We start from the raw sequence: 27,814 nt of genomic DNA, 5'->3' as shown, positions 1-27,814 counted from the left end.
TCTGGGACCTGATGATTTACACATTAAGCACTGGTTGTAGCCGAAAAGAAAAAGATTGCTGTGTGCTTTCTCCGATAAACGTGACTACGTCATGTTCACCTTCTGTCTAATCAGAACCCTTCCCAACCCTCAGACCTAAAGCAAAATTTAATAAAGCCAAATAAAGCTGTTTTCCATGTAAACCTTAATTTGGAATTAATTTTTCCATGTAAACAGAAAGCAGAACACTTTAATTCCAAATTATTTAATTTGGAATAATTAATTGTAGCTCACATCCATGCAGTGCATTTACACACAAACGCAAAGAAGAATTGTTTACTGCAGCTGAAAAAGTTAAGCACCCCCCAAAAAAACACCCATACATCTCTGCTCATTGATTTTCCATACAATGTACTGGGCCTCGCTCGCTGGCTCTGTTGCTTAGTAACTTTACCTCTTTGATGTGGTCTTGATGATGTCAGACACTTTTTGTATGTAATCAGTGGCGAGAACCACCAGCTCTTCATCCTCTGAAAAGTTGTCATGGAAGATTCTGTCCAATAAACGTTTCCAGTGAAGCTGTGAGCAAAAAAATGACAGTAGGTTCAATTTCACACAACCATCACCCCATCATCGGAATTACTGTCTTGGTAAATTCATTTTAAGTGTATACATTCTAGGTATGGGAATTTTGAGAAAATAAAATTCCCATACATTGTGACCCCCATTTGAGCTCTGGGCAGTGTGAGACTATGCCTCTTGGTATAAAAACAGACCAGGTGAAGGGAGGTTAGGAAAGACAGTGGCATTGAAAGCGACTGTGTTGGCTCCTTAGCCACCTGGTTTGCATTGAATTTGTAACTCTGGTGCAATTTTAATTTTAATTTTTTAAACCCTCCATTTCTGGTCTTTTGTGATCAAATTTGCCTCATCATGCTTGATTTTCATCTACTTTCATAATAATCTGCAATAACAGATGTAAAGATGCATGAAATGGACATCTCAAAGATGAGAGAATTATTATTGTATGCAAACAAGAGTGGAGATAATAAACAAGGCAGCAGAAGAAAATACAGAAGAAGATCGCAGACCAGTTCCGTCCATGGACCGAGACCGGGCCGCGGCCCAGTAGTTTGGGACTTCTGCTCTATATAGTCATCTGGTGTCAGTGATAAATAAAGTTGTGTGTCATTGACCCAAGGTAAGTAAATAGAGGCTAAACAAGAGGGGTCCAAGAACAGAGCCCTGAGGAACCCCACAGGAACTGTCTTATTAAAAGTTTTCAATACTTATAAAAATAATACCACTAATCCAAGTAGTGAAATTATAGGAAGACTGTTCCATTGACTTCAGCTCGAGTTTGAAATCTGGACTACATAATTTTATGATCACCAGTTTGAGAAACAGCACTTAGATCCAAAGGGATGTTAAAGACTTATATTATCACTTGAATAACAGCTCTCATTAATGTAAATATTATTTTTATTTTAAATATTTAGTATTTATCTTAAGACCTCTTTCTCAATGATCGCGGCCACAGTGTTGTGATCAAGACCACTGGAGACCAAGACCAAAACAAGCCAATACCAAACCATAAAAATCAATTTCAAAAATGCAGATTTTGATCTTGGCAAAGGTTTGTGCTCTTGTTTTATTCATGTTAGGACACTGTTTCAACTCCATGGTGAACCTTATCAACTGAAACACAAAAACGTTTTCCTGGTTGTTTGAACTAGATTTAAATTAAATATAATATCCCCCCTTAAATTCCTCTTATAAATGCTGAATAATTTCTGTATTTTTATTGCTAATTAAAGATCTGAACATGTTAATAGTCCACAATGTCTGTAATTTTTTAATAAATTGGAGAGTAGAAGTAACGAGTGTGTGTTCGTGGTAGTGTTGTGAATGATTGGCATTGTTATTTTTTTGAATGATTAGTGGTTATTGGCTGTAGTGTTTTCTGTAGTTGTTGTAGTGTGTGTGTGTGTGTGTGTGTGTGCGTGTGGTGTTCCAGAATAAAGTAGCTCCGTGTAAGTCCAAGTCATTCATAATTCTTAAGTGTCACCATATTACCACAAAGTTTTGAAATGTAAAGTGTCTCCAGTTATGATTTTGTCTTTAAGTATTTCATTACCATTGTAATCATGACTTGTCAACTCAACAAGATCATTTCAGACACATTTGCAGTTTGATGAGGTTTTAAAGGTAATTAATGTTGACACAATAGTAATAAATTAAAACAATCAAAGAGCTGAGAAGTGGAATCTATCAGACTTTTTTTTTGTTTTGCGCATTGAATTGTGGGATTTGAAGTAAAGTTCCTTTAAAGGAGCATAGGGCAGGATTTGAGAAAAAATAAACATTCATTTTCATTTTTTTTTGTTAATGCTAATGGGTGATGAAGCGCTCTAAACCAAAGACAATGAGTCCACATACATTTCTACCTATTGCTTTGGAAAGATTGTGCAATACATTGTGTACTGCTTTTCGGAGTCTGATTCTCCTGCCCAGTTATGCGGACATGGAGTCAAATGACGCTGATGGTGATGACAAATGATGCTGGTGCGCTTGGAGAGCCATCCCAATAACCCGGAAATTTAAAAAAATGAAAGAAAAGGAAGAATTCTGCAGCGCAAACGACACTATGTGACTGAACCCGAACACCAGTTTTAAATATCTGTTACGTGCTCTGTTGTCTGTCTGCCACATTTCCTGTCCCAGCAGGCCACGCCCTTTTCCCCACCCAGCTGAAGCAGGTGCAGCTGATCAGCCCCTGATCAGCTGGTCTTGAAAGGCCAACTGGAGACCTCAGTCCCCAGAGTGGATGGTGAGCACTCATGGTCTGTCTTGTTGAGCGTGGTTGAGCGTGGCTGAGCGTGGCTGAGCGTGGTTGAGCGTGGCTGAGCGTGGCTGAGCGTGGCTGAGCATGGCTGAGCGTGGTTGAGCGTGGTTGAGCGTGGCTGAGCGTGGTTGAGCGTGGCTGAGCGTGGCTGAGCGTGGTTGAGCGTGGTTGAGCGTGGCTGAGCGTGGTTGAGCGTGGCTGAGCGTGGTTGAGCGTGGCTGAGCGTGGTTGAGCGTGGCTGAGCGTGGCTGAGCGTGGTTGAGCGTGGCTGAGCGTGGTTGAGCGTGGCTGAGCGTGGTTGAGCGTGGTTGAGCGTGGCTGAGCGTGGTTGAGCGTGGCTGAGCGTGGTTGAGCGTGGTTGAGCGTGGTTGAGTGTGGTTGAGCGTGGCTGAGCGTGGCTGAGCGTGTGTGCTCTTGGTACTCCTGTGAGAGGAGGGTGCTTGTCTGAGGAACGTTTATGGTTGGTCGTTTATGTTGGGAGGTGTTTTTATTGAGAGTTTGTTGTAAACCTTTCTCTTTTAGTTCAACAGTTAATATTTGATTTGATGTAGTCTTCTTTTTGTTGTAATAAATAAACAACCTAATTTCTGCATAATTTATGTTTCCTTGTGTTTTATCCTGATTTTATTAATGTTTCTTTCCCTTACTAACTGTCATATTGATTAACAATGTGCTATTTTTCATCGATCACTATAATGAAGAAGTAAAAAGTTATTCTTAAAAGTAGTGCATTACTTTTTGGTGTAAGTAGGAAGTAAGTCAAGGAAGTAACTTAATTTTTGAATGAATACGTAGCTCAGTTCAGCAAAGTGGCTGAAAAGCATTGATCTAATCTGGATTTATTTTATATACTTATACCATAATTTCTATACATTTCCTTTTTTTCTTATTAGTACCTTTCACTATTTCCTCACTCTCAATTTCAAATCCCATGTTTGCGATCTTTTTAGTTTCTATATGTGAAACTTTCTATGAGTACGAGAGTTTCTCTCATGCTTCTTCACTTTTCATCCATATCTCAAACATAAATTCTTTTCTACCTCTCAGAAGACGCTTTAGAAAAGATCTTTCTCTTTGTCCCTGATGTCTTACTTCCAGCTTTTTTCCTACCTGGACCATTATTAACAGCACCCGCCAATCATATTTCACTGCTTCCCCATCTCTCCACCTGCTTTTTACTTTCTGTGCCTCAATCTGCTCAAATAATCAACCCCCCCATCTCCCCCTCCATTTTTTCCCCACATGCTCACATTGGACCACACCACTTAAAATGCTCAGTGTGAATTCAAACCTTAATCCATCACATCTCCTTCAATCCAAGCAAAAACTCAATTGTGCGCTCACATAGCGAGTACTCACACTGGGAGCAATGCGCTGCAGCTGTCTGAGGGTGATGCGGTTGTACATGGTGCTGATGTCCTTTCTTTGGTCGTCGTATTCTGACACAGTGATCTGAAAAAGAGGAATTTTAACTGAACTCTGCAGAACTGTGTTCACATTAGGCATGCAACAATTCTTAATAACATATTGAACCGTTTGGTACGGCATCCACGGTTCAATACTGACTTGTAAACTGCGTTTTTTTGACGGTATAGTATAGACTCCACGCATTGTATGTCACTCTAAATTGGCTTTGCCTGTGAGTCAGCATCCAGGGATGAGGAAACCCCATCAGTTACTAAACCAATCATAACGAGCTAAAGTTTTGTGATGCTAACAACAACAACAACGTTATTTACTTTTATACAACAGTTAGTTCCAAGTAATTTTATTGGATGACAGACATTCCAAGAGTGCTGATATAGAGCAACAACATCACCAGAGGGGTTTTCCATAAAGCAGGTTATGTTCAAACTCTGAGTATGTTCAGGCTCAAATGAGGAAAACTCGTGAGTATCTCATTCCTAAACGCGAGGTATGTTCTTCTCTGTGTATGTTACCATGGCAACATTGTCCGTAATCTAAACCCGGTCGCTGGCAGGTTTTATCAAAGAAACCCTGGGTTTCTACCTGGCTCCGCCCACCTGAACACTGTTTCTGAACACTTTAATAAACCTTAACTCATATTCCTCAAACACCGGCTTAGGGTGAATTAATTACTCTATTCCGGGTGGTTGCCATGGCAGCTCGAGTAAATCTCTGATCCATTGATGATGGCTTTTTATCGCGCGTGCACGTAAGTAACCCAAGGTTTACATACTCAGGGTTGATTGACCCACTTCATACCAGCTGTAGTGGAATCAGATACCCAGAGTTTACCATCACTGGGTATGTTGACCCAGAGTTTATGGATAGACTCAGAGTTTGTTAACCCTCCTTTATGGAACACCCCTCTGGACTTCTTATGGATCATATCACTCCGTTGTACAGCTGATCTCAATACCATTAAGTAGGCTTGGGTGGTAATATGGTAATGCCGTAAACCGCGGGGTCATAAAAATAGCAACAGTATCAGCTTCAATATCGTCATAAAAAATGAAAAAAATGCAATGCACTTCCCAGTGACTGCGCAGGGTCCACCCCACACACACAGGTGTCAGAGAGTTATGCATATTCATGAGTGGGCGTGTCTATAGACAGGACACTGACATCCTCCTCCCCGCATGGAAATGTAGAGCCAGAGGACAGCTCGCCCTCCTCCCACCCACTCCGTAGCCGAGCTCATGCTCAATGCGCACATTTGTGGGCATGTCTGTTTACATGTCAGTCACGTCAGTGATAATGTCAAATTTGTCTTCAAAGTGGGAATGCGTCGTAATCAAATTGGAGCGAGGTGATTGGGCTCGTCCTGCAGTAAGAAAGGAGTAAATCACCCTCTAACTAACGACTGAGGGAATAAATGAAAAAAAAAAAAACACTTTGGGCATGTGTATGAAGCCCTAATAGTACTTTATGATGTTTAAAGCACAGAAAAGTTGATTTAGCTTAACATGGGCCCCTTAACGTCAGCTGTGTGGAACATTTTGCTTTCATTGTCAAGTCTAATGACAATAAAAACTGTCTGTAAACATTGTTTTACACGTATCACCTGTTTAAATAGAAACACTTCCAACGCGACTTCACGTCAGCGGCTCCATCACCCAGTGATATCATTGTGTGCAGCAGGATGACCAACAGGTAACACTGTTAACCAAAGACCACCAGTCCCTCCCTCCCAGTGCCTTCGCTCAGACATACTTCACTTGTTCAGAGAAACACAATAAAATAATAAAAGCAGTAGGTGTTCATCGCCAGGGATTTACAGCCAATTTCAGCTCTTAGAAATGTGGGCTACGTTATCTTTTAAATACGCCGGATCATGTTACAAAATAAATGTCCAGCTTAAGTTTACTAATGTACAGGTTTATTTATTGGAAGCAATGATTTTTTGTTTATTATTAATTTAAATTTTTTATGAACATTTCCCTAGTTTGTATATGGGCTTCCAGGGTTATTATATTATATACAGTATGTATTTTATAAAGTTTTGTTTCAAAGTAAACGGTTTATAGTTTAAAAGTTTAAAAATAGTTTATAGTTTCTTAATCCCTTGCTGTTCTTTAAAATGTAATTAAATCACTTTAACGGCAGAACCAAACTGATCAAAACATCAAGGTACAGTATGTATTGAACTGTGGGCTTGCACATGAACACACACACACACACACACACTGTTGACCTACATTGGCCAGTCTGGTCTCCAGCTGTATAATCTCCTTGGACTTCTGAGTGGCGTTGTGAGCCCCCAACATGCTGAGCAGACGCTCCATCAGAGCTTTGTACGCTGCCAGGATCTACACACACACAGTGACATTGGTGTCAACAGACAGGGTAGGGATCAATTACATCTTCAACTATCCAAGTTCAATTACAACTCAATTATGATTACGTGAACTGGCCTTTCTCCCAAATTACAATTAAATTTTTTATTTTCTGCTTAAAAGTCAATTACTATTAGAGCTGTCACTTTAATGCATAATTTATTACAGGAAAAAATAACACACTAAATTAATATTTATGATGTTATTCATATTTTTGTGTAGGAGTCTGAACCTTTTTTGTGTCTGTATATACTCCTCAATTATTATTTGTTTAAATGGTAAAACGACCCTCAAGAAAAGTGACAAGTCGTGGAAAAACTTGACATGAAAAAAAATGTAATAATTGTTAACTACGCATGTGTAAGACATAGAACTGTAACATAGTTCCCCAGGTTAGCGTTTAATGACATTGTAAACGACAGTTTTTTATAGAATTACAAAGTTAATTATCAAAGCTCAATTACAATTGGATTATGATTACAACAGCAACACATTTTTTCAATTTAGATTACAATTATAATTACGTCATAATTGTAATTAATTACCAATTACGTGATTAGAATTAGAATTGACCCCAACCCTGTCCACAGACAGGAGGCGCTGCCTCGACATCATCAGCAGTAGTCAGGGACAAAAGGTGACATGTGGCAAAGAGCAGGAGACAACAGAAGCACAGCAGGTGATGAAGGGGAACAGCTGGATTGATGAAGACGAGTGAGAGAAGTGTCGGCAAGACAGATGGAGGAGAACTGGGATTGAATAGTGGATAAAAAAGAGCACGGATGAGGACGGAGAAGGAAAACGTAGTTAAGAACAGAATCAATCAACCATCGGTAAAAAGTAAAAAACAAACAAACCAAGTAACAGAGGTGTAAAGAGTACTGATGTATCCTACTCAAGTAGAAGTACTGTAACTTCATTTAAAATGTACTCAAGTAAAAGTCAGTCATAAGTAAAATACTCAAGTACAAGTGAAAAGTAGCTCAATTAAATAGTAGTTCACACCCCCACGTTTATTTTTGGTAATAAATCTTGTCATCATCTCATGTATAAACTTAAAAAGGAAGCACAGCAGGGCCACAAAAATGTGACTGTCTGATCTGACGGCCACATTATCAATAACGTTCATGTACTAACAACCAATCTAAACATGAGAACATTTTTTTAGTTTTTAGTCATTAAGTGTGTTTTTGGAGTGATTGTGTGTATTTATCTGTCCTTTTGGGAATTTCTGCTGGCATTCTGTGTATTTTACAAGTCACTAAATTTGTTTTTTTTACAGTAACGGGAACACTTGTAATCCATTACTTTCTCCTCTGCATAGTGAAACATTACAAACGAGGAAGAACAATAGAGAGAAACACAAAGATGAAGAAGCATCGTGACCTTCACGCTGTCCTCGTCCTGACCCAGGTATAGACTTCTTTCAGGCAGAGTGAGCCCCTCCTGGTCAATCTGTAACACACACACACACGCACACACACACACACACACACACACGCACACACACACACACACACACACACACACACACACACACACACACACACACGTGTTGTTAAGCTCTCAGCAGCCGCTATTCATTAAGTTACTTAATATTTTAATACTTTGAAATAATGCTAACATTTAGAAACCATTTAACCAACTATTCGCTTAGCATTTAAATTATGTATGACATCCACTAAATTATTCATGTACACGTATCTATGTTCTCAACGATCTAATGCTACTATAGTTTTTTTCATTTTTACTTGTGAAAGCAACCTGAAGAAGATCCATAAGGCCTCATTGTTTCTGATTTTTAAGGGTTTGCAAAAGTATAGACAGTGATGATGAATATAATGTATGTGTTTATTGCCATTGAGCATTACTGCATTTTTGTCTATTCTTGCACATGTAAGAGAATTGTAGCGTTCACTAGAGGCACTTTGAATACTGTGCTGGTTGTGATGCTCTACTACTGCACGTTGTCTTATTAAAAATATCATTTCTTTTATTTGTTAAACCTTAATTATGAAACAACAGCCTTGCACCGTTGTACAGGGCTGTAGTCTGATAGGGTTAATGCAGTTAATGTATTCATATTTCAATAAACACAACTTATATATGATATAATATTATTAACTTAATAATGAATTTGTTGTTAATAAGAAGTAATAACTGACTGCTAGAATCACGTGTCATTTAGATATAAGTTAAGGTTTCCTTTATTCAGAAAATGTATCTAGTCCTGACATGTTTTGACTGTCAACTTCCAGTCGTCCTCAATGGTGATATGCTTTTATGTATTTCTATGATAATGCATAGACATGCTTTATCATAGGGATTCATCAAAGCATATCACCTCTGAGGAAGCCTGGCAGTTGAAAGCCAAAACAAGTCAGGAGATACATTTTCCTGAAAAATCTTGTCTGAATAAAGGAAACTTTAACATAAAATTACTGGAATTCTTCATTTAGAGTTTGTACATTTACAAATACAACTTTATAACATAACCAACGACCCCTAAGGAAACGTCCAGCATTATTTTTAATGGTTCTGTTTATGAAAACACCAGAAATGTGTTAGAAAGTTAGTTTGGCAGAGTTTTGGCGCCAAACACAAGAAATCATGTTAAGAATGAACTTTTTTATCTTTAACCGATAAACAACTATCATCCCTAACAGCTTTAATACAGCGTTTCTCCTATAATACAACATGTTAAATGAAATTTGAATAATCCAAAAAAAAACAGCACACACTCATCAACAACAATGAGAAAAGAATAAACTCCTTTTTATATCTGTTAACATTACACAAATGTCTGTGCTACAGGTTGGCAATGATGGAAACATCAACACATTTTCAATGTAAATCAAATAGTGGTAGTGACACAAAGCTACTGGAACACTTTTTAATTGGGTACATACAGTATCTCTCTGTTGTAATGATGATTGTCTGAAACATATGTTAATAACTTAACTCTTGACCTAACTTTTATTTCTGTTCTGATATTTAGTGAAACCAGCGACTCCCAAAATGAGTATTTTAATCAACAATTACCTATAAAACAGAAATATATAGATATAGGCAATATTGTAAATGAAATCTCGATATATCTTGAATCTCAATATATTGCCCAGACCTACTAACTCTACAAAAAGGTCATGGCATTCAAAAGGCATACGTCAAAATGTCCTGGCATATGTATTATCTCATGATCTCTCACCCTGATGGCATTCCTGGAGGAGTTTTTGTCATCCACGTTGACGGTGAGGGAGAAGAAGACGGCAGTGCTGTACACGCCTTGTGTCCTGTAGAGCAGCTCGTTGAAGTCTGGTCTTTGCAGGGCCCCCTCCCTCTCCCATCCAGCAGCACCAGGAGGGGCCCCGGCCAGGTCCCACCCTCCACAGCTGTCTAATACCTCTGTCATGGGGTCAGATCTCAGCTTGTCAATCTCCTGGATGTTGACACAGGATCGGTAGAACTCTTTGACTTTCCGCTCCGCTGAGTCCGGCTCACGTCTTCTTATCGGCTCCAGTAGGAGGCGCTGTAGTTTTTCCTCATTGTGTTCTCCGATAGCGGTGATGATGCCATAGCTTAGTTTGTCCTCAGGGATGCCGTGACGTCTCAGCCAACCACCGCAGGCAAAGGAATAGAAGTCCTGGCAAGGCTGAATGGTTGGGTCAATATTGGCTTGGACGAAGCGAGCTGCCCTCAACAGGGAGCGCTTCCGTTGGCAGTCCTGTCGACACTGAGGATCCTGTTGGGCATCCAGTGAGATATATTTGAGTGCTAACATGCTCCCCAAGATGACACACATTCCTGCTGCAAAGACCAGGGCTGAAAGGAGGCAGATCTCTCTCCGGCTCCATCGAGGTAGACCACCTCCACTGCTGGTGCTGCTGAGATCTTTGCTTCGATTGTTGGACCAGGTTCCTCCACGACTTCGCCCTACATGACGGTCCAGGCTGCCTCCTAGATGGAGGGTCATACCATTGCTGAGGATGTCACTGCTGTAGCGACCGCCGTATTTTACTTCTTGGAATTCATCGTAGTGGGCAGTTAATGAGTATGTTTTCTCCATGGCAAAGGACAACTTTATGTGTCAGGAGGAGATTCAGTTTTCTGGAGGGAGAGACACGTGATGTTTTTACAACAATGTCATGTCTTCTGCGTCAGTGACCAACACAAAAACTTCCAACAGAGTTTGACTCACTGAAGTGATGGCAAAGGCCTGTGGGCCTTCTCAAAGCAAAGTTGCTTTTACTTTTTCGATTCCGATTGAACACGAGGAATGTCGTGAGTCCCACTTTGTTTTTCCTCATTCTTTTTCTTTTCCATTTGTTCCTGAGCCCTTCTTCTCTCCAACCACCTACAGGTGAAGAAAAAAAAAGATAGAGATGAGCTGTAAGTCGAGACAATGTAAGACAGAGGTGTCAAACTCATTTTAGTTCAGGGGCCAAATATGGACCAGTTTGACCTCAAGTGGGCCGTAGATTCTAGGTGGGGAAAAAAGAACAACTTAAACATTATTGTACCCTAGTTTTCAATATCAGTTCAATTCACTTGAAAAATCTTGATTTCGTTACCAACCTATTGTGTAATTTAGAGGAATTTTGTGGAATTAATTATTAGAAATTACTAGATTTGTAAATGGTCAATGGACTTGATTTTATATAGTGCTTTATCACCACACTGAAACAGTCTCAAAGCGCTTTACATATCAGCTCATTCACCCAATCACTCCCACATTCACACACCAGTGGGACAGGACTGCCATGCAAGGCGCTAGTCGACCACTGGGAGCAACTTAGGGTTCAGTGTCTTGCCCAAGGACACTTCGACACATAGTCAGGTACTGGGATCGAACCCCCAACCTCTCGATCAGAAGACGACCCACTACCACCTGAGCCACGGTCGCCCTTTTTTGTGAAAAAAATTGAGAGTTCTTTCCACAATTTGCAATTAAAAATGACTGCATTCATGTGATATAAACAAAGGACAAACGCAAGACCCTAAAAATATTTGTGGAGTTGCTTAAGTTGAGATCTACAACTAGGTTATTTGGTAATTTACACAATAATTCATGTTTTCTCTGTCATTTGTACTGGTACATTTTTTATTTTGTGTTTTTGTTGTTGTGTGTTGTTGGTATTATTTAAATGATTCTCTCAAAGTGTGTGTGTTGTTTGGTTGTTTCTTGTGTCGTTTTGTATGTTTCTCTGTTATTTTTGTTTATTTTTTCTCTCATTAAGTGTTTGTTTTGTGTGTTACTGCTAAGTATTTTTCTCTATTAGTGTTTTGGTGTCATTTTGTTGTTGTTTGTCTGTTCTTTTTACTATTCATTATACACATCATCTTGTTTTGTGTGTTTTTGTTGTTGTGTTGTGAGTTGCTGTTAATATTTAGTATGATTATCATTTTTAACTAAAAATAAACATTATAAAATACCATATTTTTAATGCTTTTGTTTTTCAATTTTCCCCCTTGTCGTGCCATTGCGTACCCCTAGGGGTACATGTACCCCCATCTGCTGCAAAGGGCTGGATTTAGCCCCCAGGCCTTAAGTTTGACAGATGTGATGTAAGAAAACTAAATCTAAAACACAAGTTTAGATATTAAACAAATGTTTGTGCATCAGGTGTTTAAAAAGAGAGAGAGGTATGGCAATCACCATAACTAATGCAACTCCTTCACTCAAACTGGTCCTAATACCAGAGCTTAATTTGGGTGGGACCAGGATCCGGCACCTCCCAGATTTTGACCGGCACTTTTTTTGCTTTTAGGTGTTTAATTAAGTATTATATTTGGGCAGATGTGTCTTTTTTGAATTGAAATCACTGGAAATTTCATTGTAAACACAAAATTGAATGTAGACACCGAGCGTAAATGAGGAAGAGAGTGAAAAGTCAAGCCCCGCCCCCACGCTACGTCTAAAAGGTAAAAAATGGCTAAAAAAGCCAGTTGGAATCAAAGAGCTTTTTGAAGCCAATAAGTGAAGCTAAGCCTGAGGTAATGAAGTCCAAGCTTGTTTCTGTGGTTTCTTTGCTGTGCAGCACAGCAGTAGTTAGCTTAGCGACTAGCAGCACCTGCCACCGGACCGTGCCGTGGGAGCGGGGAGACTGGGGCGTGGAGGGCCCCCGAGTGCACGTATGAAAGCCAAACAGGTGTAGGACGGGGAACATCCAGCTGCGGTCAGGCCGGTCCCTCCTTCTCTTTTAGCCTGGGTGCTCTAAGTGGGCTGTGCCGGCGAAGCTGCAAGTGAGGCTGAAAGTTTACCACTTTGAGATGGCGGGGCGGGCCAAGGAGGCAATGGAGGCCACAGGCTGCGCAGCCCGGGCAGGAGTGATGAACGCGTCATCTTCCTCATCCTCTCCTGACACGAGGATGTCAGAGGAGATAGCAGCCAGGTTGAGCTGGGAGCCGCCGTGGTGTCCATCACGATGCCCGCCTCTTCTCACGCTGCAATGGGCGCGTCGTGAGGAGGAAGGAAGGGGTCCTGCTCAAACAAGCTAGCTTGACACGCTAGCCTCCTGGCTCTTGGTGGTGAACGTCACACTGTGTCGAAAAGAGCTGGGAACGTTGAGTGCCATGTTACAACCCCAGACAACTCGAGCAGACCTTATTGACACATTGGCAAAAGTGGGGCCTCAGGGCCTCCAAACCCGTCAGTGAGAGGGACATTGGCCTCCATTTCTGCATTGACGCAGGCAGGAATAACAGGTAGATAGCTTGATGCTACCATGTGGCGGCTAGGAGATGCGCTAGTCGTGATGCGGACCAAGCTTCTGGAAGCTTGGTTGGTCAACGCGTGGCAGACCATCAGGGATGTTGGGGGCAGCTTTGGAAACTGAGCCATCAGCTGGTGTGCGAACGTCAAAAGTTCCAGACAGTGGCGTCAAACCGAAGACAGCGCCGACCAAGCGGAGAAGTAAGCGCTGGATGTTTTTGACCTGGTGTGGTCCACAAAAAAGCAAGTGCGTCCAACATCCTATCAGCATTTGTCGACAAAGGCTAAAAACATCCGCCTGTGGACAGTTGAGCTGGTAGGAATGATGTGAGATATGCTTAAGAGTGAGAAGAGGTGTTTGAATGATGTGTGTCGTCTGCCTCCTCCTCTTATAAGAGGTGGGAGGGTCCTTGGCGGACGGACACGTTTCACCGGCCAATCAGGATTGGCAGATTGAGAAAACTGTATCTGAGGGCAGCAGATGGAGTGTGCATCCCATAGTGAGACATCTCACAAAATATTATGAAATAGACTCTAAGAGACAGGACACAGGAGGACTATCCAGGGGACATGAGGAGGACTCAAGATGAGCTGCTACTATTGGCTTATGAAAGATAAGACACGCAAGGATACAAAGTTCTCCATGGCTGTTTTTTTTTTTTTTTGGCTATTTTGACAAATAAAATGTAAGCACACATTCTGCTCTGCTGATGATTCATTTGAGGAGTTATGTCCTCATGTTATGGGTGTAAAAGTTTGTAAATACTTTGTATTTATAGGTTTTTGTGTTTTGAAAGTTTAGTGACCTTTGGGGTTAAATTAGCGGTGATTTTACACTGTCCTTGCTGCTGAAACTCGGCAGATTTTTACAGCTGTCACTCAGCGTGTGAGGGACGGATGCCCTCCCTAACGGGCGATTGTCCCTGCTTCTTTAACGCTGATTGGTTGTTTGTGTTCACGTGATATTATTCACACATTTAGTTAGCAAAAGGCGCTTTAAAAGGCGTTTGCTCCGGGACATGATGATTTACAAATGAAGCACTGCCTAATACTGTTGTGAAAAGTAAAAACATTTCTAGAACATGATGAAAATATCACACGCCTTTACTTTTGTGCTTCCACCTCCAAAGAAAAATCAGAGTCTGAACTGCAACAGAAGCTGGTTTTCCATTACCCTTGGAAATGCGCAGAATCTAAATAGCGCAATAAAAACAGGAAAAGGTAACACCTGAGGTGCATCTGAATATTCCCTCCTATCTCCTTTCCTATCCACTTCTCAATCCTATCTCAATGCTTCCTTTATAACCTCCTTTAGCTTAGGAAACACTGATGCATCCTTTACCAAAGGAGACCAGATAATGCTGACCCACAATCCCTTCCTCATCAGAGCGTTTACGGAAACTCACGATGACATAAAACAGAGCACTCTGTCATTCAGTAAAAAGGAATCAGAGACATTTTTAGCCACATTGTTTATTCCTCCCTAGTGAGGCGTTCAGGGCACGTTCCTCCGGACAGAGACCTCGAGGAAGACCCAGGAGACTATGTCTCTAGGATCCCCCCAGAAGAGCTGGATGAAGTGGCACGGGGAGAGGGAAGTCTGGACCTCCCTGCTAAGGATGCTGACCCCACAACCCGGCAACAGATAAGCGGAAGAAAATGGATGAATTAATGTTTTATTCAACATATTTCTTTCACCTAGGAAAGCTTTGTGTGGTTGTATATTTGTGTGTCTACAATGTTATGTAGGGTTATATTTTGCAACCAAAATTCTCAGTAACATTCATTTAGTTTCACTTTTGTTCCTCGTAGCCTGGTAGCCTCTTTTCCTTTGATTTACATTCAAACCTTGTGATATTTGAGATTATATCAGCAGTCAGAGGCACAGGGGAAAGTGTTATAAATGCTTTATGTAGTTCATGTTTTCACCACGGCAGACGTCACTAACCTTCACTGCCGTCAGATTATTACGTTACCTCGTGGAAGTGCATCTGATGGTCAAAACAACATGATGGCCTTTCCTTAACTCCTTTGGGAAGTCTCCTAACACATTTCCTTAACCCTGTGACGTCATCCACAGGGTTAAGGAAAAGTGGATAGGAAAGGAAATAGGAGGGAATATTCAGACACTGCAGGAGGAAGTTAAATTGGAGACAGATGGACTTTTCTGTCTGCTGCACAAACATTTAATAATGTAGGAAACTAAATAAACAAATAAAATGTTTTTTTTGTTTTATAAAAGAAAAAAAAACTTTAAAACCTAAAAATTTTTCCCCTTAATTTAATATGGCATTGAGTTCCGCCCCGAACTGTGGACAGAGAGCCAATAGCATGCCGATGTTGAGCAACGTTGAGCTCTGCCTCAAACTGCGGACTGTAGTCAGGGATACTTCAATCAGTCTGTACCATTTGAAGATGATCTACCGACCATCATCCAGCAGGTCTGACCTCCTGAGTAGCGCTGTGTCACCACACTCTCATATTGTGCCATCACTGCGTAAATTACGCATCTGATCAGCTGATTCTGGCCTGATGCTCCTCCCATCAATGCGACACCAGAGTTTAACGGTCAAAACATCACTGGAGCGGTGCGTCCATTAAGTGCACAGCATCCTCTCTCCACCGCAGCATCACCAGACTCAACACATGCACCGCCGCTGGTGTGCAGCTTTCTCTCTCCCTCACACACACTTTACTCACACTTTATTTTCTCATTCAGTGGCTGTTGATATTGACTATTTAAAAATATATATATATAAATTTCTTACACTAGAAGGTTAACTAGCACATTTTTTTCCATCTCGACTGTATTTTGTGTCAACATTTACTGCAGCGGATCTCTGCGTGTGCGTTTGCACCTGCTTGTTCGTCGTACTATTTTCTGGTGCTAAAACAATCACAGCAAACAGTTCCAGATTTGCGCCCCTTAAGAGATCCGGTTACTTTACATATTCATTAGAGGGAAACGCGCTAAATGTATTGAGGGTGCATTCTGACGTGCTGAAGACACGTAGTCCTGATTCCCTGGAGTTTGTACTCCTTATTAGTGCGTGGAGTGACATTTGCAAGTTTTAATATCCGTAAACCTTTAGTGAATCCGCCCCTCAGTCCCTAACACACAACATGGTGTTTTATTTTGAAGAAACCGGAAGTACACATGACGAAGTAAGGTGAAAAGCCATTCTTTTATTTTTTTTTAAAGTTAAGATATATCAACGTATTGTTTTATTATTGAATACATAGTTGAATGAAACGTTGATATATCTTAACCTTTAAAAACAAATAGAAAGTAACAGCTTCAAACTTAATCGTGTATCCGAAGCAGCACATATTGACATCATGTGTATTTCCAGTTTCTTCAAAATAAAACGTCAAGTCATGTTCTACAGACTGAGGTGGTTTCATTTGATGCCATTTAGTCTGAAAACTTTTATTTTAAAGCCTTAGGCCATGTCATTTGAGGGTATTTGGTTTGACAAATGAAATGACAGGTTTTTTCCTGATACATCACTCTGAGTTACCTCAGCCTCAGAGCTCAACAACAGAGAGCTCTCCTAAAACTATAGACATATAGTAAATGTGTAAATGATGAAACTCTGAATTCACTGTAATACTTCCCATGAAGAGCATCTGAGCCAATGTCTACTCTATAATATGTGGTCTAAGATGTCTATCTCTGTTTATTAGGGTAAGTGTAAGGATATACTAAACTAACAATTCTATTTCAATCTCGATTTTTTTTTTTTTTTTTTAAAGAACCTCAAATCATGCATTGCTGTCTTACAGAGATTGCACTTCTTGTACTGTTGACCTTTGACAGCATGTGCAGACAAAGTTGAAAAAACACAGATTATTATTCTTTTATTTAAATTGACCAAGAGTGTTTTAGCAATTATATTCTCTTCTTATAACCTTCTTGCAAACCTTTGGAACCTTTTGAACTCATTTATCACCATGCAAAGTTGAACAAAAATATAATTCAATCCAAAATACAGTGGAAAAAACAACAATTTTTTCTTAAGGTGTGTGTGAGTGTATGTGTGTGTGTGTGTATCTCTGTGTGCGCGTTGCATGTCACTCGTGCCGACGGTTCAGGCTTCATTTCCATTGTTATACCACGGGTTCGGACGTTGTGCGGTAAATCAGGTGATGTGTTTCTATTAGTGCGAGAAAGACGCACAAATAGACGCTGACTCGCCTCTACATTCGGGATGGGGTCGTTTCTCCTTTTTTTAGTCCGATTAAAGCTCTTCTCCCGTCGCTGTTTTTGGTTCAGCCCTGAGTGTGCGGCTGAACCAAGACCGTGAAGTCTAAACAGTCACAGCACCCCCTATTGGCTAAGCAGAGTATCGAAACACATACTGTGATGTATCCATTTTAATCCCCTCTTATTTGCATCGATTTTTAGCCGATTTAGGATATATCCTTACGTCCCTACTGTTTATAGACCTACAGTATATGTATTGTATGTGATGGCTAAACCTTTCAAAGTCAATGTGAAATAGTCGATGATAAACAGGCATTTGAAGGCTGTCCCAGTGGGAGTTTCCAAAGCTGACACGCAGCTGTGTTTTCTCAGGAAATAAAACGGTGAACTTGCTTAAAGCTGAGAGGGCTATCTGAGGGAAATAGATCCCCACTTGTTATCTCCACCGGGAATAAAAAACTTCAGCAGTGATGTATTTAAAATGCTTTCCCTCCCCTAATGCGAGTGTTGGATGTTGATAAGAAGGAGAAGGAGAGGGAAAAGGGAAAATATGTAAGAGCGATTAGGTTCAGTTTTTAGAGGTAAATGGCTTAGTGGTGAATTTTTCATCTTCTGACAGGCAGTAATACAAATCTTGTACCAATATGCAGAAGGATGATGAGTAGGTTAAAGTGATATGCATTTGCAGGAGGATGAAGAATTGACCAAAAGAATGCTTGGAAAATGGAGCATTAGTCTAGCACTCCAAAGGAATGGTGTTCCAATTCCAGTAACAATAACTCAGGCTAGAATATCTGTTATAACAAATGCAAACTCATTTGGTTGGGTTGCTAAGTGCTCTCTTGGGAAATACTCAAACATTTCAAACAAGATGATTGTCAGGGTGTTATTCATATTTAGAGCCAATGCATGTCACAAAAACCCCAATGACAATGAGGAGGAGTGAGAGCAGGTGAAAGACAAGTTCAAAAAGCTGAAAACTCCAGTTTAAATCATCTGAAGAGTTTTCTCTCCAAACTGGAAACTCATTGGATAGAAAGTAAGAGTGTAGATGGAGGTTTAAAATGCATTGTCAATTTTAGACTTCAGAATATTGATGTTCTGTTTTTATATAAAAAAACAACTGCTCATATAGAAGTATTTCTGCTGAAAACAAATGTATCTGGTATGAAGTAGTGCTGTTGGTTGATTCTTGTGCAACTCTTGACATTTTAGTCAGTGTTTAAATTTTGCGTATTTTGTTGTAAAAAAACAAAAAACAAAAAAAAAACTAGGGTTTAGTTACACTTTTAATTTCCAGCCCTAACACAGGTCATTTAGTTACTCTTTACAGTGTAATTAAAGCCCAGGTTTTTACTGACCTGCCACAAGGAGGAAATTAAAAAAATGCCTTGATTATGGGCGTGGCTCCTTGAGTAGTTAAGGCACACCCAGTCATAGCAGCCCCACCCCCACAGTGACGTCACTGATCCAAAAATACGTCACTGATCTAATCTCAGCCAGTAGCAAAGTTTAATTGCAATAGCTGGTGTTCAACCCATGAAGGCCAGTCACTCTGACATTTTACAACTAAAAACACTAAATGTAAATACTTTGACTATAATGTGAAAAATGGGACTAGGCAGTGACGTCACTAAGCTGTTTTATACTGAGCTAAAGATATGATTTATTTAGTCACGAATACAATTTTCTTTGGAAAAAAAAAAACCCTACTTTCCAACGGTCCTTGAACACCCCTCAATTACTGCACAACAACAGAGCAACATAATCTATGTATTCTCCGGCATCTGTGAGGCCAGCAACATTAGAGTGACCAAATGTCCGGAGTTACCCGGGGATATTTTATAAATGAATACATTTCTTTCCCAAGGAACGTGAACGCATCTCGGGGAACACGTTTTTAAAACACTGTAACTCGGCTAATATTTGCTTTATCTGTGAAATTCCACCAGTATTCTGAAAGCTAAGGAGTAGCCCACTTATGCTTAATGGAAAGACCCGAATAAAGGATAAAGAACAGTCAGATAACAACAGGGAATGAAGAAAGGCAAGTGCAGAGTGAAAGTAAAAAGTTAAAGGTCCTATATCATGTAAATACACTTTGATGAGTTTTTAACCTTGTTACAATGTTAACTCCTCATCAAAAACACCCCCAAAATATAATTGGGATTCCTTCCTTCATCTCTGAGTTATCCTCAATAATCCTGCTCTCTGAGCTGCTTCTCTGCCTTCTTCTGAAAAACGAGAGGTTCAATCAAATGCTAGTGACGTCACTAGCATTCTGAACCGCCCCCTCCAGGAAGTGCCTGCTGCTGGTGCCGCGCCTCCACAGTTAACATACACGCCCATTCTATCTGGTGCTAGACTAGAGTAATGCGAGCGGCGGAAGAACATCTGTTTGAATGGTCATTGTCCTTTCTTATCCAGTCTACACAGGATAAAGAAACAGTCTTTGTTTTTGTACCAAACGATAATGTGTAATTTGTTCAAATTTCCTAAAGTGGAGCCGACTCGCCAGAAGTGGTTGGATTTTATCTCTGGGAGCACGCGACACACCATCCAGTATCCGTCAGTTTGTGACCGTCGCTTTACAGAAGACTGCTTGGTGAACCTTGGCCAGTTCCAAAGTGGATTGTCCAGTAAATTATCAAATTGGAACGATTCCCGTAATAAAACCCACTGATGGAGAGGCCACAGCCGTAAGTAAAATAAACTAGCAAAATGTTAGCCATACTTACTTCTTCCTCTTTATATTTGAAATACATTCTTTGGAACTCTTTACAAAGTTTGGTGGGCGTGCCTGTTGCCCATTCTGCCAGAGCTCTAGGGCTACGTCATGAAATGGGAGGTACTCACACGGGGAGAGGCGGCGCTCCAAGAAACCGTGCGTCTCAACTTCCGGGTTGAAAGAAAATAAGTCATATTTCTTAATAAATTACTATTTTATTTTGCAAAATGTAAAATATTATCCGTATGCGGCTGTAGTTGATTTTGGAAGGTCTTAATAACGCATGATATAGGACCTTTAAGTACAAACAAGATATGAACAGAGAAATACTATCCATGTAGAGCAATAGTTAATAGTACAGAGAGATAAATCAACAAAGAAAAACAATAAGGGTGGGAAAAAAGTATTGATTTTACAATTTATCGCAATTTGGGTGCCAATTTTAACTAACTGACAATCATTGACGTCTTTAGACGTCATTTTCTTTTAGTAACATTGACTGACAATGACATCTATAGACTCCAATTATGTTTTTTAGTGGGAAAGGGTGCAGTAAAGCCTTGTAGACAATATTTTATTGAGTCAGCAGGTGGCAACAGTGCTCATTGGATGCCCGATCACAGGTAACAGTAGTAGAAACCGCGGCTACTTTGTTTGATCTGACCGTGATCTCAGACGAGGGTAGGACAACGGTGAGGAGAGCAGGAGAAGATCGAGAGAGAATGGCAAAACGTGGAAAACCAGATAAGGCAAAATACAGGCAATTTACACTTGAACAGGTTTTGGTTAGCGGTGGTTCTCGTAGTAAGAGTGTTGGACGAGATGATGGTGATCATGGTGGAGTAAAAGTATCAAGGAAGCAGACAGGTGTTCCACCTAAAAAAGCCGCCAACAAGCATGCTAGGGATGCTAACCCCCCCGACAGAGTGCTGGTTGCAGGTAAAAATTATTATTTTGCCATCAAAAGCTCTTTGTGTTTTTTTAATGGTTTATAGAAGGAAACCACTGTCCAGATGTTTGAGGTGTCACTAAAGCAAAAAACATTAGCTTCAAAGTCACTGTTCTGCTTGTTATGTTTCTTTTCACACAAAGCTTGTTTTCTCGGTTTTTTGGTCAGAAACAGCTGTTTTTGGTGAAACCAGCCTATGTTATACTGCTGATAACTAAAGAATGGAAAAAAGTGGAAATAAAACATTTTTTCCTGATGAAAGAAGATAGTCTAATCTTTCCTTTGGTGGTTTCAATGTTTACATAGTCATAGCACACAATATTATGTGGGTCTTGAAAGATCAGTGAAAATCATCAAAAAGGCCTGGCGATAGGGGGTTGGCTGCTCTGAAAATGGCTGGCAGCCAATGAGTTAATAATGGATTCTGCTTCCTGGTACCAATAGATTTTTTATTGCATTTTTCACATTTTCGTGGGCGACCACTGGGTGGCGGTAATGCACTAACAAGTGAGCGCAAACAAGAGGAAGACTTGCAGCACAAAGAGGAGTTGCAGCAGCTGGGATTTCCTTTTAGCAAACAGACCAACAACCGTGATTAAACCTGCACCTGTATGATTTAAATCTAAAGTATAGATATACTTTTGATAGACTCCATGGCAAATGTATTTAGACATGACCAAAGCTGTATTAAACTCTGCTCCGGACAAGTAGCGTCTTGTGTAACACAACAAACATCACTGATCATCTTGTCCGTCACCATCCGGACATGAAGCTAGAGCAAGAAAAGACACCGGCAGCAGACCAACAGACCCTGGATGGAATGTTGAATTAACTGATCCAAGTAATGAAGCCAGTCAAGGTGTCTATGTGCGTTATGTCAGATGAGGCGGAGCCAACCCTGTCCATCATAGCACCGCGACACGCACACCACCTCCAAGCTTCACATGCACGCCAACAGAGTGACCATCAGCATTTCTAATAAGTTTAAATTTACCAGTTTTAAACGGGACAAAATGTGTTACATTTAATTATATTTTATCCTTGCTGTCCACTCCTTTTCCCTGGAGGGCGGTGTGTGCTGCTTCGCGGAGCTGATCAGCTGTGTGCCGCGGTGCGCACGTCAGCTGCAGCTTGTGAAATGATGTCAGACTTCTGTCCACATTGGTCAACTATTTTAACACTGTGTCCAACGTAAAGCCACAGTTGGATCCACTACAGAGTAAATAACAAGTGGAACATTGATGACAGAAGTGAATGAAATCAGACTTACGTTAGTATGAGGGGAAAAAGAGATTTTAACTGTGGCTCAGACAGAAAAATGCAGCTGATCTTCACACTGTAATACATTGTGACGTCTCTTTTGGAGCAGCCTAACTATCACCATGGTGACCAGCTCCTGTTTCTACACAAAAACCTAGACACTCAGAAGCACTAGTTAATGAACATTAAAAGTTTCAGTTGACTAACTTCAAAAAGTTGTGTACAAATGTGTTGTTTTTTGTATATTATTTACCTCCTTTCTGATGAAGGTTTTATTTTATTTATTTTAGTATAAATAATAATAAATCACTGAATAAATAATGATAAATCACTGAATGACTGTTTTTTGGAACTATGACAAATTTCTACAAGTTTAGGATTCAACTTTTGTGTTTGGATAAGGAAATAATCATGATAATTGTCACTGTAGAGTATAATTGTAAAATCAGAATCACAATTTAAATGGAATCGGTAGGGATGTAACGATTTACTCAACTCCCGATACGATTCAATTCACGATACTGGGTTCACGATACGATTCTCTCACGATTTATTTTACAAAATGGAACTGTAGACAAATTTTTTTTTTGGGGAAAAAAAATTGAAAACTGTACTATTTTCCTTTTATTTTTCATTGTCAAAATAATTCCTTGATAAACTGTTCAAAACAATGCAATTTAACTAAAAATAAATCTTGAATGAAATAAATAAAGGAATAATACAAATGAAAAAGAAGCCTATTAATTTAAATTCTGGTTCTATAATAAACAATGCAAAACTGCATAACAGTTATTTTTCTTTTTAAAAGTGCAACTGAAAATGTATTTTGTGCCTTAACAATTGGACTTTAAAAAGGAAAAAAAACCGTGATTGCAATGATTTACGTCATATTTGTTTGGACCAGCAGAGGGCGCTGGTAATACAGTGGTCGGTTGGCATGCAGCTAATCTAGCAGTGAAGAAGAGATGCTATGCTAGCAGACAGAGCTAATAGAATAACGTGACTTTTACAGATATTCAAGTAATATTACAGATATTCTTTCGGTGCTAAAGGGGTAATGAATCATTTATTAACATATTTAAGAGTAGAAGGCGGCCAGAAAGAAAGTATTAGCAGACTCCGCCCGCCGCCTACACTTGTGGATAGCGCCCTCTGCTGGTTAAAAAAATTACTGCGATTCAATTTTCAGAAAATCGATATCAACCGTGATACCTATGAATCGATTTTTAATTGCCTTACGATTAATCGTTACATCCCTAGGAATCGGCATCCAATAATGGGAATTAAAATCGAATCGGGACAAAAAACCAGTCCTAGAAAACAGTTACTTTTCTCACTTGTATTCACTTTTCTCTGAAATAGCTTGAATGGAACTTTTAGATGTCTGGGGATAAGCAGTACAGCAGATATGTAGTTATTTAAAGCAATAATGAACAGCATGTTTTTGTTTATTTAGGTAAAGCATTATGAAAATTTTTGCATGTATAATAAATAGGGATGTAACGATTAATCGTAAGGCAGTTAAAAATCGATTCATAGGTATCACGGTTGATATAAATTTTCTGAAAATTGAATCGCAGTACTTTTTTAAACAGCAGGGGGCGCTATATATATTTATCCTTCTCTTGTCCAACTGCTCAGGCGGAATCTCCAACTACTTTCTTTCTGGCCACCTTCTACTCTTAAATATGTTCATAAATGATTCCTTACCCCTTTAGCACCGAAAGAATATCTGTAATATTATGTGAATATCTGTAAAAGTCACGTTTTTCTATTCGCTCCGTCTGCTAGCATAGCATCTCTTCTTCACTGCCAACCGACCACTGGGTTACCAGCGCCCTCTGCTGGTCCAAACAAATATCTGACGTAAATACAGTGCAATGACTGTTTTTTTTTTTTGTTTTTTTTTAAGTCCAATTGTTAAGACACCAAAAAACATTTTCAGTTGCACTTTTAAAAAGAAAAAGAACTCTTATGCAGTTTTGCATAGTTTACTGTCGAGCCAGAATTTAAATTAATAGGCTTCTTCTTCATTTGTATTATTCCTTTATTTATTTCATTCAAGATTAATTTTTAGTTAAATTGCATTGTTTTGAATTGTTTATCAAGGGATTCTTTTGACAATGAAAAATAAAAGGAAAACAGTACAGCTTTTTATAGTTTTTTCCCCCAAAATAATAAAGGAATATTTTTCAGTCATCGTTTGTCTATATTCCCATTTTGTAAAATAAATCGTGAGAGAATTGTATTGTGAATCCAATCGTATCGGGAGTTGAGTGAATCGTTACATTCCTAGTAATAAAGCATACAAAAAAAAAAAATTTGCTGCCCATGCATTTCCCTCTGGGCTAAGCCCCAGATGTTTGAGAAGCCTGGAATCACCCATGGGACTAGGATCAATAAACTACATAAATTCATACCTAATCATATATGTATTCAGCAGAAAAAAATGGTTTTAGATTGTACTAACACTTTAAGCAAGACGCTCCATTCAGAGTTGGTTCCAAATGAAGAATAGTTATGTGATGAGAAATCTATTGCTGTGTGTGTGTGTGTGTGTGTGTGTATTATCAGGTGTATGTGGTGGTAAATAAAGTAACGTGTAAGTGCAAGTGAAACCCATATAATTATTTTATGCCAGTAAAATTAATTTATTTTCTAGTTTGTGGTCAGTGCTTCCACAAACATGATGAGATAAAAACATAGCGCTAATGAGGTCAGTCGTATTTCCTGTCAGAGCACTGCAGTAAGTGTCAAAAAGGCTAAATACGCTTGATTTATAACGTGCTTTAATTAACATTGAAGTCACCACTAATGGTGACAGAGCTGCAATGCAAGGGCATGAATCTATCATTGGAAGCAACTTAGGGTGTGACACACACACTGTTTATGGCACAGGTAACAGGTAAAGCCTTGGAATCAAACCTCTGACCCTTCGCCTACCTGCTCCACACAGACAGAGGGGTCAGTTCAGCTTTATACCTGTTAAAAGCACATCACATCGTGGCTGATGTCATACCCCAATGAGCCACGGAAATACCTCACAGGCAATATCAGGGTTCCTGCCAGCGCTGTTTAGCATAGGGGCCCCCTACGATGATGTCACCCCTATGGTGTGTTTCAACCAGTGTAGGGGGAATAAAAATATTTCTCGTCTATACAGTATGAGTCTTTATTAGTGGAGGACCAATGCCAAGCATGAGTAACTTTGTAACTACATTCATCATCATTCTTTATCAATCCAACATATAACTTTTGGCTTTAAAGTAAGGCTGGAACAAAACTTTAGCTTTATTTCACAAAACTTGGTCAACAGAGGGTTATAAATTTTAAAATTTTCTGGGGAGGGGAGATGTCTAGAAAATGTAGCGAGGCAACGTCAAATTTCACTCATAATCTTGTTCAAAATCACACGCTTGGCGGTATTTTACTGAAAATGAAATAGAAATAGTAACAGTATATCACACAGACTAAACCCTCACATACATGTTAAAGGACCATATCACACAGTTCCATGGGGGGTTTTTGTCCGTAAAACACATTTTTTCTGGTGTAATCTCAAGTGATCAAAGAGAAACCTTTCACGCTTCCGTAATTCATCTGAAGTATATAGATATTAAATAAATAGCAGTAGTTACTTTATTAACTTTATTTTGCATGTTTGCTACATGTTTTGGGAAGATAAATAGCAAGTAGTACGTAGTCAACTAAACCGGGAAAATCAAGAAAACAGAAATGGGCAAATAGATGCAGAAATAGGTAAACTCTGAAGACACACACACACACACACACACACACACACACACACACAAACACACACACACACACACACACACACACGCACACACACGCACACACACACACACACACGCACACACACACAGATAATTTTTTTTGCTTTGTTTTTCTGCTTATTTTTTGTAGTTTTTAATGCTAATTATTATCTGAGCTTAGAGGGCATTTGAAACAACTTCATTGTTAATGTTATGATAATTAGTTAAATAAGCAAACAGTAGCACTGTGTATCGTAATCAAATCGAATGGTGAGGTTCCTTAGATAACTATTTTTTGGACTATTTTTTTTTTCCTTTTGTTTTTTAAAGGGATTTTTGTCAGTTTTTCGGACACATTTTTTTTCTGTTTTTTATGCTATTTTTTTCACCTGTTTTTTAGAGGGCATTTGAAGCAACAAATGCATGTATTTCTTTGTTGAGAGCAAACATGGCCAGCTTGTTTGATAAAAAATGTACTTTCAATGGTTTAAGAGCTAGTTCTATCTTCAAGCCATAATATTGATGGCATTACTATTAGTCTATGGACTTAACAGAAGGACCTGACTGCTGAAAACACTCGGAATGGGTAGAAAGTTGATGTGTGTGCAGCCATGAGTCGCCAAAGGATGGATCTTGTCGCTCAATAATTCAGACAAAAATTAGCACAAAAAACACAAAAAATTACTCTGAAAAACAGGAAATTTGTCTGAGAAACAGAAGAAAAAAGCCCCAAAATCTAACTAACATAATAAAATATTCAAAAAAACATAGTTTTTTTTTTTTTTTTCTCAAGTGAACGCAATGCTTTTCCATATTTATCCGTCACTTTCACATAATTGTAATAAAGCAATGAACCTCAGTCCCAACACAAACATACATTTTCTTAAACAAATTGCAGCACACAGGCTTATATTTATTACTTATGTTCCTTCAAACAGATGGTAACTGGACCTTAAATCCATACAGTAAATTAAAAGGCAAACACTGAAGTGCACCACACACGATTAGTGAGTGGACGTCCAGTGCACAGCTAATGGATTGGATGTTGTGGGTACCATCACAGAGAAAGGCCTGTGTGATAAATGGCTATATACAGGACATGACAGGACTTAATATCTGTGAGACGCACACACACACACACACACACACACACACACGCACGCACACGCCATTGTTTTTTCACTGGAAAAATAGAAAGATATAAAAAACACCTTCAGAGCTACTTGTCAGACCAACACAATCACTTATTCCCTAAATAATGGTTTCAGATTTATGGCTTTTTCACTTCCAATGGTCGTGTGGAGGGTACCAATGAAAACAATGCATCTTTAGTTATAAATCAAACACCATCTCTTTTTAACTTAAAACACATTCATTCTTTTTGGACGTGTGTAGCTTTAGGGTGTTGTTTTTTTTTTCTTTCATAAAGAACAAGAAAAGAAACTTGTACAACTGTCTCTGTACTCATCCATGCAGAAATAAAATGCATTTAAGAGAAAGTACTCACTGTACCCAATAATGTTCTGTCAATGGAGAGCAATGCTAAATGCAGATGCTGCTG

The 27,814-nt window shown here is 39.4% G+C and overlaps 1 protein-coding gene across 2 annotated transcripts in view; it reads right to left on the bottom strand.

The window, feature by feature from the left end:
- ecel1 (endothelin converting enzyme-like 1) overlaps nucleotides 1-27,814 on the bottom strand; it is a 103,100-nt gene that overhangs the window by 61,302 nt on the left and 13,984 nt on the right. Inside the window, exons 2-7 of one of the 2 annotated variants that reach the window (XM_028465747.1) lie at nucleotides 10,823-10,978; nucleotides 9,833-10,731; nucleotides 8,011-8,079; nucleotides 6,487-6,597; nucleotides 4,184-4,276; nucleotides 434-558 (exon numbers count right to left, since the gene is read on the bottom strand). In XM_028465747.1, coding sequence (XP_028321548.1) covers nucleotides 434-558; nucleotides 4,184-4,276; nucleotides 6,487-6,597; nucleotides 8,011-8,079; nucleotides 9,833-10,690 — 1,256 coding nt within the window. In that variant the 5' untranslated portion in view covers nucleotides 10,691-10,731; nucleotides 10,823-10,978. Of the gene's footprint in view, nucleotides 1-433; nucleotides 559-4,183; nucleotides 4,277-6,486; nucleotides 6,598-8,010; nucleotides 8,080-9,832; nucleotides 10,979-27,814 lie in introns of both variants that reach the window. The other variant, XM_028465746.1, reaches the window with a different exon arrangement.

This window comes from Gouania willdenowi, chromosome 13 (genome assembly GCF_900634775.1).
Source record: "Gouania willdenowi chromosome 13, fGouWil2.1, whole genome shotgun sequence".
Taxonomy (NCBI): Eukaryota; Metazoa; Chordata; class Actinopteri; order Blenniiformes; family Gobiesocidae; genus Gouania; species Gouania willdenowi.
The sequence above is the reverse complement of the archived record's forward strand: the minus strand, read 5'-3'. Positions and strand labels throughout refer to the sequence as shown.